The sequence below is a fragment of the Podarcis erhardii genome, assembly GCF_964252035.2.
Source record: "Podarcis erhardii genome assembly, chromosome: 8".
NCBI lineage: Eukaryota > Metazoa > Chordata > Lepidosauria > Squamata > Lacertidae > Podarcis > Podarcis erhardii.
The window spans coordinates 7088465-7103485 of NC_138499.1; the positions used below are offsets into that span (position 1 = coordinate 7088465).

General features: G+C 40.1%; 1 protein-coding gene across 3 annotated transcripts in view; it reads left to right on the forward strand.

Annotated features, from left to right (window-relative positions):
• Positions 1-15021, forward strand: part of TRAPPC9 (trafficking protein particle complex subunit 9) — a 264093-nt gene that overhangs the window by 94717 nt on the left and 154355 nt on the right. For all 3 annotated transcript variants that reach the window (XM_081874037.1, XM_081874039.1, XM_081874038.1), the window contains 2 exons: positions 5562-5714; positions 11641-11732. In XM_081874037.1, coding sequence (XP_081730163.1) covers positions 5562-5714; positions 11641-11732 — 245 coding nt within the window. The remainder of the gene's footprint in view (positions 1-5561; positions 5715-11640; positions 11733-15021) is intronic.

Sequence of the window (15021 nt, forward strand, 5' to 3'; positions counted from 1 at the left end):
AGCTTCTTTGCTGGAAGAAGTTCAAGAAACGCCCACTGACAGATTCTGCCAGCGATTGAGACAGCCACGGGTGAGTGGCTGTCCGGACAGAAAGGGTTCACCCAGGTAACTCAGCCAAGCGTGGCGCCGATTTACGCACGAGCAACCCCTAGAACCATTACAGACCTGTAACTGAAATTTCCATAATGAAAATATGTGTTCTGAGTCATCACTATTGAATTCCTTGGCGATTCATTCTTTTAATCCCCTCCAAGCAACATGAAGCTGATTTCAGGTCTCCAGAGGCAAAGCTTTAACTCTGATGACTAATGCACAGATCTGTGGAGAATATTGTAGAGGTCATCGTATTCCCCCCCCCACACCCTTGCTCTTCAGTTTTACAGTGTGAGCAAACTCTCCTTTTTGCCCGAGAAACTGTGAATCAAAATGAGAATGAAGCTGTGCCTATTTCTGATTTTGATGCAGAAACAGTATAATCAGTGCGAGAATTCCATTTGTTCCCTAGGTATTCTGTGCTTTTCTAGCTTGTGGATGTCAGCTAGCTTTCTTCAAGGCTTTTTCTGCAATGCTCATTGTGAAAATATCTGGAATTAACACTATAAAGAAACATGCTTATCCAAAATATTATTATTGTTATTATATCTTAACCAGTGAACAGAACAGTAAAATGACTCAACAGACGTCCCTAAAGTCATTTAAATGCATCTCAAAATGTGGAACAAAATGTTGGTGTGGGGAAGCATTTAACACGCAAACGTATTTATATAAAATCATCATACAATTAGGAAACAATTTCCTAATATTCTTTTTCCTTTTTCTTTTGGCTAGTTGTTCATAAAATTTTATCTCCAACAAACAGTTACTGTGAGCATTCCCCTTTTAATTGGTCATGTCTGTGTTTATGTGCTTTAAATAGAGCTATGAAGGTACAGAATTTACACCCACTATCCATAGAAACATTTCCTTTTTTTAGCCAGGGTATTATTTATTTCATCTTTCATTTCTGCTGAAGCAAAAATACTGGTTATTTTATTTTATTTAATTATGTCTATCCTGCCCTTTCAGGCTTTCAGGGCAGTGTTACAGATGACAGATAAAAATAACCTTTACATGTAAATTACCCAACGGACTAAAGGCTCTTAAAATTTTGATTCCTACTACCTGATTTGGTTGACTGCTAGACAGGCTATAATACTCCATCTTGAAATAGGTTCAAGACCAACTTGACTTCTTTCATTTGGACTGTAGATGCTAGATTAACATGAATATAAGGCACTTCAGGTATCTCATAGCAAGTATGTTCAGAACACTGTTCTAATTACACGCTCCACATCCAACACTGAAGACCTCACCTGTCAGATAAAATAAATGATTATATGCAGCATATAAAATGCTTCAATTGCATCTGGCTGAACTCCATGCTTCTTATTTTTTACCAAGCAGTCAAAATAAGACAAACACCTGTTAAGAAACTTATTTTTAGGTCATGATTGCAGATAGAAATATGCCTGGTTATGGAAATAACTTGTCAGTTTGTTTCATTACATCTATACCTATGGTGTGATTTGAAGCTTCAGAATATATACTCTTCCATAGAAGAAACCTTAGTTGTCTTTGACCTTCTCTTTCTACAGGCTGCACTGTGACCTTCATTACCATGCCTTTTCTCCTCATATTTTTCCTAACATGAGCAATATGGAATTAAGTTTTAAATTCTTACTTTTTAAAATGTTATGATGTGACTCAGTATTTTTAAAAGCTTGAACGAAATCCCTGCGGAGGCTGCTGTAATGTAACTTCCATAGCAGATATAGTAGCCATGTTCACATGTAACACTAAACCTTGGCTTGTTTTAATGTCTGAACCTGTCCCAGCTAACTAAACAAAGTCATTTTGGTTGATGTAAAGCCATGGTTTATCATTGGTTTGTGAGTCTTTTCTATGCCGGCACCGTGACTATTGAACACATTCCCCTTAAATTTGCCTGGCATATTGGTTGCTGGCCTGCAGATGCCATTGGGTAAATAATGCATGTGGTTTGATGGCCTTGTTCCTGTCTTCCATGCTTTTATTAATTTTGATTTTATTTACTCACTATAGATTTAGGAATTCAGTATGGATTTTTAGCTCACACTTCACAACAGCAAAATATACAATTATAAAATAAAAACAGTTACAAGCATAAACAAAAGAATTGAAAACAATTTTGGATATATAAAAAAATTAGAAATCAAGATGGCTAGATTCATGCTGTTGCCTATTAACGTTGCTGTTATATTGCATCATCAGAGTGCATGATGTTTTTGAGAGTACAAGAGGACAGAGTTTGAAATCTGCAGTGTGGAAAGAAATCTCCCATAGAGATAGAATTTCTGTCAGGTGCTTGGAAAGCCAGCAACTGGGAGAATAGCTGCTCTGTACATACGTTCGGTTTCCAGTAGAAGGTTGGAACAGGTTAATTGGTGATTTATCACTTATACTGAATAGGTTCTATATTTGTGCAGATCACTGAAATATCACAATATTAATTTTTACAGATATATTTTTAGTTTGCTTTTTAAGCACAAGTTTCACACAGCAGCTTACATTGAGTAAATCAATACAGTTTTAAAACTCAATAAAACCGTATAAATTTTGTTTATATAGCACTAGTTCTTAAAGCTAATCCTAAATTTTAAAAAAATCCCCAATATAACATAGTAGCACTAAAACCAGAGTAAAAAGGGAGTCTTTAAAAGCTTGAATAAAAATATGAGAGTGAGTCTAAGTCCATATGAGGTCTGATTTCATAGTTGTGAGACCTTCACTGATAAGACGCTGTTCTGCATTCTTGCCAATCTTCTAATTTAGTCTCGAGTCGTCTGAGCAGTGTATCTTAAGGATGATCTTAAGATGCAGGCAGGTTGATACGGGTGGAAGTGATCCTTAAACTAGCCTGATTCTAAACTGCTCAGGGTTGTGAATGCATTTATGAGCCGTTTGAAGTGTGCTTATAAGCACACCGGCAGCCAGTTCAACTGGCACAACATAGGTGTCATGTGCAGAAGTCGTTATTCACTAATAGAAGTAAGTGAAACGCTGGAGCACTGGCAATAACATTCAAAGACAAATCAATACAAAATTAATCAGAGGCAAAGTAGACACAGCCTTTCCTTTGCATGCTGCCAGATCAGGAGCAATGCCTGCTTTAAGGCTGAATTATTGGAAAAATAAACCGGCATATTATCTTATTAAACCTCCTTGGATGGAAGGTAACTAGAGGGTATAATATATATACAGTAATACAGTACCTGTATTTCCATCAGCCAAAACACGAATTTTTTTTTTTAAAAAAACTATGAGTCAGATTTAATAAGTGGCACTTATTTAATAAGGCTTTGAATTTGGCCACCAACTTTTCAGGTGGACTTCTGGTTGTTATAAGTGAAGCAGTTGTGAGGGGATCATGAAAAGCACACTTGTTTTGTGATTTCTTTTAAACCATTTTGCAGTGTCCTTCTGTCTGGAAAGATTTCACTCTTCACCTAAAAGTCTCTGTTGAAATGATTAGGGGACACAGTTGGCCTGTGCCTGTGTGGAGTCTGCAGCAGACGACACAATTTAGCCTTAATGATAACTGCAACTTTCTGAAAACAATACATTTAGAAGGGAAAACACACACATACCCCTTTGGTTGCAGAGGAAAACAATTTTTTTTCCAGCCAGAACTCACTGGAACTCTCAGGTGGGCGCCATTGCCATTCTAAGAGAACATATTGAGTTTTGGTACCTATTTTTCTAGAAAAATAGTGCTACCTTCAAGTATATATTGCTATTATTTGAAGTGAGTGGGGTAACCATGGGGGGGTAGGCATTGACAAAATGTCTGGTTTTCAGGGCATGGTAGTTGCGTGTGTTAGCTCTGTTTACATGTGAGGTATGTAATTTCTCATATATCTGTTCCTAAGTTGTCCACTGCCATCCTCGGTTTTGCCAAAATAGTCTGGTTTCTGTGAACGTTGAAATAGAGTTCCCTTTAGGATTGGATATTTACATCTTTTATTCTGGTAAAATTCATGAGTAATCTCACCCCCCCTCCCACAGGTTATTTTATTGGATTTTTACTTTGTTTTAGAAACTTCAGATTTATTAAATTCTTCTTCTAGAGGGCTACATACTTTAACATATACTAGTTGAAATCTAATGTGTGTATACTTGTAGCACATATGGTTTTTAATTGCTTGGAAGCTGCTTAAGGTGGTTTGGGCCAAAAGGTAGCACAGAAATCCTGATATAAATGTTAAATGTCAAACTTTTATAAAACCAGTTTTCAATTATGAGTAAAGGTGGTTCCTGTGGGCTGTATGAGTCATTTTATTCTAAAATCACATTTCATAATATGGTTTCTAAGCAATGAAAGAATGAGAGGTCCAAACTAATTTTAATAAAGGAGCTGCATTACAATCAAATAGCAATAGATAATAATTAAATTAAATTAGATTAAATTAAATTAAATTAATGCCCCCCTTACAGTATAACATCTCCATTTCTAATTGAATATTGTGATGACGTTTAAGCCGATCTACTTCTGAGTGTGCATTAGAGAGTGACTGTGTTCAGTTTTTCAAGTAGCTAACTTGTTGGAGACTTTTTGCAAAAACACAATACTTCCTTAGCAAAGCGGAGAAAGATTACTGTGGAAACTTCAAAACAAATTGCTATATGAATAGGTACTACAGTCTAGTGTTTGATGTGATTGCTAGAAGAACCTGAAAATATTATGTTTTGATATCTGCCACTCAAAATGTGAGTCATATTTCCATGATACATTAATTACAACAGTTGTAACTGTTGTATGACTTGAACAAGACCACATGAGTACCTAGAAGAGGCAAGAAACTTAAAACCAAGAGTTTCAACATCTCTGCCTAATTTATTCCTTTCCTATGGGCTCTGCACAGTGTTCCATGCTGGATTTCAATGGAGATCATAGCCATAATACATACATTTTAATCAAATCTAATATCTGCTTCTAAAGCGCATGTCTGCTGTGTTCCAAATTGTATATGTTTGTGGCTATGCATTTTACAATTGTGTGTTTTAAAGCTCTACATTTTTAAATTGCCTGGTTCTTTGCTTAGTCAAGCTATTCAAGCTGGTAAATAACTTGACTGAGCGGGAGTGGAAGGCTAGATGGGTTTGTTTGCGTGAACATGTATGCACAGAAGAATAATGGCACCCTGGTTTAGTAGCCAACTGCAATTGAGTTTGTATGTATTTCTGTATGGTTATTAATTATGATCTGTTCATATGCCGTTCTAGAAGTGTGTGAACGTTAAATAGGACCAATGGCCCTTCCAAATCTCTTTAGGAATAATTTTATTTACAAGAAAGCTAAATATCACCTTAAAAAACTATATTTACAAGGCGGCAACATCATTTTGGGCTTGTTTCAGTTCTGTTTGCGGTTTGCACCACTCCTGCTTACTGATGCTTTTCTGATGTGATGAAAATTGTCGTGCGACCTGCAAGACATTGTTCCATAAAACTTCTCCAATAATAATTGTTGTTTTTTACTGCAGTATGGCTATCCAAGTTGACAAGTTCAACTTTGAGAGCTACCCGGACTCCCCTGGTGAAAGAGCACAATTTACAAACCCAAAGCAGCTGGAAGAAGAGAGACAGCAAGCAAAAGGTCTGGAGATCAACAGCAAGTTAGACATTCTTTGGAAAATCATATCCTTTCAGAAATACTATTTTTTTCCTCCTTAAGATACTCTTGTAGGAAGCCTGTGACCTTTAATTCAAATGATTTTTGTAAAGAAGTTTGAAAGAGAACATGGTTTAAAATTGATCATTTAACATAATTATAGAATTCTTAAACTTAATTTTAACTCTTAACTGGTTTAGATTTTTCCAGTATGTTCAGTACGATGCCTTGCAATCCTTTGATTCAAGTGGGCACACTCCAGGGTTCATCTGTTTTCTTGAATAATGCAAGATAAAGAACTGTACTGTGTTTCGTGGAATTGCCTCTGAGATGGCACAGGGCTTGAGAATGTCACTCGGGAGATGGATTATGGCACCACACTGGAGCCCAGCAGTAACTGAAACACAGAGTCCAAGGCAGCAGTGCTACCTGCCGAGAGACCCGTCAAGGTTCAGGACTCCCAGCCTGGCAGACAAGATTCCTTGGAACAACCTATCATGGCAGCAGGGCCTTTATGGCAAGAGTTGGGATCTTCCCGTGAGCCTGAGGATCTAAATTCCTCCCACATTAACTCATTGGTCCAGTAGTAAAGGAGGAGAGACTGTCTTCAGGCCAGAAACTTCTCCATGCAGATGTGGGGCCTGGGAAAGGCGACCTAGAGACTTTAAAGGGGTCAGTTGAGCCTTCGTTGGAGCAATTTGTGGACTCAGAGCCGTCTGTGGTGCCGCCTTGTTGGCCTGCCCTGTGGGCTTCTCTGCAGGACCAGAACAGGGCAGATTAAACCAACTCCTGACCACAATTCAGCTGGAAGGTATAAAGAGAGGTTGCTGCTAGCAATAGCTTTCAACACTTTAATTGATTCCTGTAGGAGCCCTTCTCCAAAAGTGCTGGAGGCAGCTGTCAGTCAGAACAACTTTGAACAGGACCACAACGGCCCGTTGATTTAAAGCAGCACTTTTCTGTATTTCCACCACATAAAACATTTTCGGTGGTCTTCCCTAAATTTCAGCTTGTACCATTGAAGGCATCTCCCTGAAACATTTTTTTAAGGAGCACATTATGTTTCCTAATAACTGCTTACACAGTTGGTATCAAGGCCCAAAGATGGAGCACATTGCTTCTTCACTTAAACCCCAACTCCAAATATGCTGGCTATATTTGTAAATGAGAAAAGGGAAGCCTTTAGTTCTAGGAAGGAGAATCAAAAGGTCCAGGCCCCTCTGTGCAGCCTTCAGGACTCTCCCCTGGATAAACCCTTCACTGGCCTGATATGCCCTCTGCTTGAATGATTTTGCCTTGCTGGAATGTGTTGTTGAATAATGCCTCTTGCTTCTGTGGGTGTATAGATATAAATAAGCACACTATTACTACTACTACTACTACTACTACTACTACTACTACTACTACTAATTTTATTATTATTATTTATACCCCGCCCATCTGGCTGGGTTTCCCCAGCCACTCTGGGCAGCTTCCAACCGAATATTCAAAACAATACAGCATCAAACAAGAGCTTCCCTAAACAGAGCCGCCTTCAGTTGTCTTTTAAAAGTAAAATAGTTGTTTATTGCTTTGAGATCTGATGGGATGGCGTTCCACAGGGCAGGCGCCACTACTGAGAAGGCCCTCTGCCTGGTTCCCTGTAACCTCGCTTCTTGCAGTGAGGGAACCATCAGAAGGCCCTCGACGCTGGACCTCAGTGTCCAGGCTGGATGATGGGGGTGGAGACGCTCGTTCAGGTATACAGGACTGAGGCCTTTTAGGGCTTTAAAGGTCAGCATCAACGCTTTGAATTGTGCTTGGAAACGTACTGGGAGCCAATGAAGATCTTTCAGGACTGGGGTTATATGGTCTCGGCAGCCACTCCCAGTCACCACTCTAGCTGCCGCATTCTGGATTAATTGCAGTTTCCAAGTCACCTTCAAAAGTAGCCCCACGCAGAGTGCATTGCAGTAGTCCAAGAGGGAGATAACTAGAGCATGCAGCACTCTGGCAAGACAGTCTGCGGGCAGGCAGGGTCTCAGCCTGCGTACCAGATGGAGCTGGTAAACAGCTGCCCTGGACCCAGAATTAACCTGCGCCTCCATGGACAGCTGTGAGTCCAAAATGACTCCCAGGCTGCGCACCTGGTCCTTCAGGGGCACAGTTACCCCATGTTCATGCATAGAAACCTCTTACCTGTGTGTGGCTGGAATGTAGCACACTGGACAAATGAAATGAAATTAGCATTTGTCACAAGGGAATTGAACCCCCGGCTGCAAAAAGGTTCCCCATCCCTATTGCTTATCGTGTGCATCTGCCCAGCTTGTTGCGGTGGTGTAAATGTGAAGGTGCATATGTGCTCCTCTTGCATAGAAATAAGTCCTTAGGATTTAAAATACAGATTGAGATATTGTTTATTAAACAACATCAAATACAGTTGTACCTTGGTTTACAACCAAAATCCGTTCTGGAGGTCCGTTCGTAAACCAAAACAAGTTGTAACCCAAGGCGCACTTTCGCCAATGAAGCCTCCAAAATTTTTTTGTTCGTAATAGCCCCCAAAATGGGTTGTAATCCCAAAAAACTTCACAAACCAGGACACATACTTCCGGGTCTGATGTGTTTGTAATCCAAAACATATGCAAACCAGACTGTTTGCAAACCAAGGCACTACTGTAGTGATTTTTATAGTTTAGATTATGGATCCAGTCTTGGGATGGGGGGGGGGGGGTTTGCCTCCACCCCCTGTTTCCTAATGAGCATGTGCTAATAGCATCTGCTGTTGCCTGCACACCAGAATCTTGTTGTTGCTGTTCAGTGCTTGAACAGATGGCATACCATTTTGAGATTGGCTAATATTTGTGAGTCTGTGCATTTTATTAATATTTTCTAAATATTTAGTGGGTTATTCAAAAGAAGTTCTATTTTGGAGAGCCGTTTGGCAGCATTTGAGGAGCAGTTTTGGCAAGCCGGTTGGCTCCTAGGTGCTTAGAAATGGGAAGCAGCACTGCTAGCTGTTTTGAGCACGTCCTTGGGGGATCCTGCCATCTTCCATTCTTGTAGACATGACCAAGCCAGTGTAGATGTTCCTGAGACATGCTGGAATTCTTTGATTGGAATTCTTCCCTACTGTGTGATACCCAAAATCCTCCTGATGCAGCACATGTGGAAGGCGTCGAGGTGTCACTCCTGGCGGTTGTAAGTCGCCCATGACTCACTTCCATAAATAATTAGCAGTCTCTCCCATTAACGCTGAGCTGGACAAGTGTATTGACAAGGCAGCTACTGCAGTGGTTCATCTCTCCCCAAGCAATTGGGCTTGGGGAAGAAACTCCACTGCTTTTCTCATGACTAATTGCTGGGGGGTGGGAGTGAGAGATGTTTGTTTGTTGGAGAGAGAGAGAATGAATGCATGTATGTATGAATGAATGAACGAATGAATGAATGAATATGTGTATGTAGTGGAGCATGAATGAGTTTCTGCCATATGTGAGAATGGATGTGCATGGATGTGTATGACTGGACGTATGAGAGACTGCGCCACTACTTTTTGCATTGGCCTTGCTCCCACCTCTTGCATACGGCTACTGGAAGGCTAGCCACAAAGGAATGCTGGCCTTGGGCTGAAAAAGATTCTTCATTCGTAGTTTTAGTTATTAAAAGAGAATATGAATGCCAAAGGCAAGACGGACAAATGTACACACCTTCATATGGTGATACTAGAAGCCCTTGAGCCAAGCTGGATGAACGAGACAGTTTTAAGTGGGCTTTCTTTTGACATCTCCGTAAGCAAATTTTGTTAATACTGGAGAGAAAATGTTCTCCCTAGGGGGGTTCACCTTGTGCTTTCATTATACACCTTTAGGCACCAGGCGAAAACGTTCCTCCTCAAACAGGCCTTTGGCAGATTGACGTCCAGTATACTTTTAAATGTTTCATCGGCGGGTAGGCTTCTTGGTTTGTTTTTGCTCTTTTTGCATTATGTATTTTGTGTTTTTATCTTGTATTTTTATGCTGTGAACCGTCCTGAGATCTACAGATGAAGGGTGGTATAGAAATGTAATTGATTGATTGATTAAAATAATAATGTGGAGGAACACACAACAAATGTGTTTGAAACGATAAAAATGCAATAATAATCAGTATTCAGAAAGTTCAGAATGCAAATGAGAGGAAATATTTATGGTAAGATGTATTCATTAATCACTTTAAGCAGTTTTCCATTAGTATAATTTCTATTTATGAATATGTGCTAATTCATTTATGCTTGAAGTAGCAGTGGGATGCATTCCTTCACTTGTACCTTTTCACATAGGAAGTGACAAGTGGGACAGAAAGAAACATCTTCATAGCAAAATGCCTGAGGTCAAACTGCACTGCAGAGTGAAAGCAATTAAGGGCTGTAAGGCTCAGTGCAGGGGCAGTAGTGGGAAGAATCTGTACCCACCTGTCTAAGCAGGAGGATATTTTATTCATGCAATATCTCAAAGTAAAAGTTGTCTTGTTGGTATAGTATCTTGTAAACAAGTTTGTTTCTCTTTGCATCCAACTTTATTCTAAAAATATGCTACCAACTTTCTTCAGTGACCTTAAAGGTGAGCATTAAGTAAATGTAGTTGAGAGTTTGCACATTTTACTTCTCAGGGTTCATTATAGATAGAATTTACCTGTCAGTTCATCTGGATGTATTGGGGATGGGGTGGGGAATGGACCTTCAGATCTTCAGGCTCTATATATAACCAGGAGATAAAACTGTTTGGTTTACAGTTAGTGGTAACAGTGGTGTTACCTGCAAAAGCAGAAATAATTTTAGTGGAAATAGGTTGTCTAGAACAGAAACCTTCATGGGGGAAGGAGGACTTGTTGAAGAACAAGAGCATGTATCGAAGGTCCCAGGTTCATTCCTTGGCGTCTCCCATTAAAAAAGCATATTTGATGTTGTGGCTTTTGCTGTCTCTGCCATCTTTTTGCTGCCTGCTATAGACCTTCCATCTTAAAAAGTAGAGACATCACCTTGCCAACAAAGGTCCATATAGTAAAAGCTATGGTTTGCCCAGTAGTGATGTATGGAAGTGAGAGCTGGACCATAAAGAAGGCTGATCGCCGAAGAATTGATGCTTTTGAATTCTGGTGTTGGAGGAGACTCTTGAGAGTCCCATGGACTGCAAGAAGATCAAACCTATCCATTCTGAAGGAAATCAGCCCTGAGTGCTCCCTGGAAGGACAGATCCTGAAGCTGAGGCTCCAATACTTTGGCCACCTCATGAGAAGAGAAGACTCCCTGGAAAAGACCCTGATGTTGGGAAAGATGGAAGGCACAAGGAGAAGGGGACGACAGAAGACGAGATGGTTGGACAGTGTTCTCGAAGCTACCAGCATGAGTTTGACTAAACTGCGGGAGGCAGTGGAAGACAGGAGTGCCTGGCATGCTCTGGTCCATGGGGTCACGAAGAGTCGGACACGACTAAACAACAACAACAACACAGACCTTACTCTTTCAACTAGGCTTTTAATTTGAGATCTTCCCTAGTCTGCATCTGTATGGGGATTTTAAAGATGCTTTTATTGTTTTATCAATTGTTGTTTGCCACTCTGTTGGGAGGAAGGTTGGGGTATAGATTGCTCCTGGGGGAGCAAGGCTGCTATAGTGCTCTCCTGAGCACTTGGACAGTTGCTGCCTGTTGGAATACATAGTGCTTGCAAGGTTAGATAGGTCAGTGACTTGCCTTATTGTGTATTATTGAAAATGAAGCAATATCATCTATACCTGTGATATCTATGCCACTTGACTCAGAAAACAAGTATTGATCCTGTCTGTCCTGTTCAGGACTGACATTTCTCTTTGCTCTTATTTCTGTCCAATAACAACCTAAAATTATTCCTAGAAATTGCAGCCTTAAATGTTGTATTCATGTATGTTTTCTTTTTGCGAGCTGCATCTGTCTCCTGTGCTCCTTAACTGTCATTTACCCCTCTTTGAAGCGTGAAGGAGAAGCAAGCATAGAAGGGGTTCTCAATCAACTGGTCCTAGAGCACTTGCAATTGGCTCCTCTCCAGTGGGGTGAGTAATGCTGAAAAAGATTGATAATTATATACATTTGCTTTATGTTGTGGTGCGTCTTAAAGATGTTAGCTCTGCACAGTCATTGGGTAACCTCTTGAAATGTCGAACAGCGCACAATACAGCTCACAGCTTCCATTTTCTATCATTTGCTAAAAATCAACGGAGCAGGGTAACTTAGTATAAGGGCTTTTCCCTTGGTTTTGTTTACTTGGTTGTAGAAAATCATTCATTATCCTCAAAACTAATTGATATTGTTGGGTTATAACTCTGCTGGCCACTCTAGTGTGGTAGAGATTTGCTCTTACAAAAATGCTGGGTTTTTGTGTGTGAAATGCATAACTCTTGTTTGTGAATAGTAATTTATGTGGGATATTTCTTACTGATTTATGATCAAACCATGTTCTCAATTATTTGATATGCAGTGGGGGGTTTTTTGGGGGGGGCGTTTTTGTTCAGAGAGCAAACAGATGAAGAATTATCTTTGTGAAATGGAAGAGGTTAACATTTACATTATGGTGTGTTGGAAACAGCTGTAAAAGCAAAACTGCAGCCAAACTAGATGGGAGACACATGTGGCACTTCTGTCTGTTTAGCTATCTATGAAAAGTAGACTCCAGATGTTGTGACCTTGCATCAGGAAATGCTGAGTAGGGCTGCTTTTTGTAATTTATTTGCATACTGGTGTTGGTGGAAAGTGGGTGAGCTTTCACTGAAAAAATGCCTTGTTGAAAATATTACTGCACACAACATCTCTCTTGTTAACCTGCTTAAAACTCAAGTGCCTACACAGTAATGCTTGTTGAAAAGATCATATATATTGTTGGAACCCCAATCTCTGAGCAGTGCAAGATTCCAGGCACATATCTTGGAATGAGAGGCAATGGAGACTGTGGTATATGATGTATGGTTTATTTATACATCTTTGTTCTTCTTCTTCTTCTTTGGCGATTACTCGTAGCAGAGTAAGATTGTCTTCCATAAACAATCATTTAACAATGAGTCTGTAAGTGACTGTGGAGGCCAATCCACACGTCCTTCCACAGTGGGGACATTGATTTCCGGGCAGGAGCTGATCACAGTGTGGATTTGCCAAGCGTGCCAGTGTTTCCCAGTTGTCAGTGTTTATACTACATTTTTTTAGATTTGCCTTGAGACGGTCTTTAAACCTGTTGTGTTGACCACCAGCATTATGCTTTCCATTTTTAAGTTTGGGATAGGGTAGTTGCTTTGGAAGACGATAATCAGGCATCCGCACAACATGACCAGTCCGACGAAGTTAATGTTGAAGAATCATTGCTTCAACACTGGTGATCTTCAAGCATGGCTCTCACTCTCAGGCTTCTGCCTGCAGCCTGCTTCTAGCCCAACTCTCACATATACAACACACTCTGGATTTTGTGTTTCTCATACACATAACCTGTATTCACTCAGCAGTATTGCAGTCAACACAAACACACTCTTATCTGCAGGCATATATCAGACAGTTCAAACAAGCTTACAACACATATACAATTGCTGGCTGGAAGAACAGACCAGGCAGGGCCCAGTATGAAGTTATAACCATTAGTTATGTGTTCATGTACCAAAGATGCAGAACTGAATATGCGGTTTGTAAAAGATAATTGGCAAAATTCTGAAAGCATGTGGAATTTAATAGGCTGCTCTGAAAGATAAGCAATATGAAAGTTCTGCCTCATGGAAAACAAGGATACAATATTTTGGCTGACATAGCAAAAGTGGTTTTGCAGAAGTTGAGAATAATAATAATGCTAGGTTTACGATTCCTGGAAAAAATATGTGGCTTAGGGGCAGTTTTGAAAAATAGATAAGAGACTCAACCTTTGATAAAGACATTTTAACAACTCAGCAGCTGAGTGATAAGCACTTAGCAGTAAAAAAGTAAGACATAAAAGATATTTCAACTGAACGGTGGCTTTATTATTTTTCCATTAAGTTCTTTCTTTAAAAAGCTACAGGTTGTTGGTGCTTGTTTTATGTTGTCTAACATGGCAGAACAGTTCCATAATTCTCTTCCTGTACTGGTTTTGATTTTTTAAATTTAATGTTAATAATGTTCAATCCTACGTACTAGTTCAGTCTGAACAATTGGAGCATTGGAAACTGCCTTAGAGCAACTCAGACCACCAGCCCTTCTAATTTGTTACTGTCTACTGTCCTGGCTCAGTGGTGGTTGTCCACTGCTACCCCAACCCTATCGTGTGATGCCAGGATCTGAACCTGGGACCTGTGCGTGTCAAACATGAGTAGTATCGCTGAGCTACAGACCCTTCCCTAGAGATATTTGGCAGCAACCGTGGAGTAAATTTGGACTAGGAATATGAACCTTTTTCAGGGTGAGTGTTTGTAAACTTATACCAAAAGTCTCATTACTGTAAGCCATGGTTATAAAGATTAGCACTGCAGGCATATGAACTGGTTTGAAATCAGTAATTATATTGAATTATAATTATGTGAGCCTCCTGCTTCTGTCTCCAAATATCTATTTATTGCTAGTTATGGCTGCCAAAAAGCAGGGTGGAATTGGCACTGCTGTGGAAATCACCTGTTGCAGGTGATTACCTTTAAGAGACCATATTACAAAGCACTCACACTAGGCTTGTTTTTTTATGGGCAGGCTCAAGGTGGATGGTACTTTCTCAGGCTTTTTTTTCGGGGGGGGAGGGGAGGACCTTTGCTTTTAATGGTTTATAGCTCAAACATTTGCCAGCCAGGTTGTTGTGAATCATTTGCTCTAATAAACAATCTTCCTATTTCTCCTAATTGGGCAACATGAGTTGTTTCTGTTCGGGACTGTTCTCTCGGAGGAAAAACCTGCTTACAGAATGGCAGGAGGGGCTAATTTTATGCACCATTTCAAATTCCACCTGTGGAAATTACTTCAGAACATCAGAAACATGATTATTTGAGCAGTTAATCTGTATAACTTTAATGACTGAGAAATTGCTCTGTGTCTGCCGAGTGCACATTGTTTTTTGAGGCTTTCTCTGGTTTTGCACATGAAAGCCGCAGAGCTGACATAAATTCGGAAACTCTGGCATAGTCAAGGCAGGAGATATAGTAACTTGTTTGGAATTCTTATAAATGTGTACCAACGCAAAAACCCTATGACGTAATTTGGAACATTCATGCCGGTTGCTTTTTAAATCTGCCCATCTGCCAAAGAGCTCAGGCGTGTGGGCCTCCCTTGCGCTCCTCACAGCAACCTGATAAAGTATTTTAAAAAACCCTGAAACATCCACGCCCCCCTTTTATGACAGTTTTATAT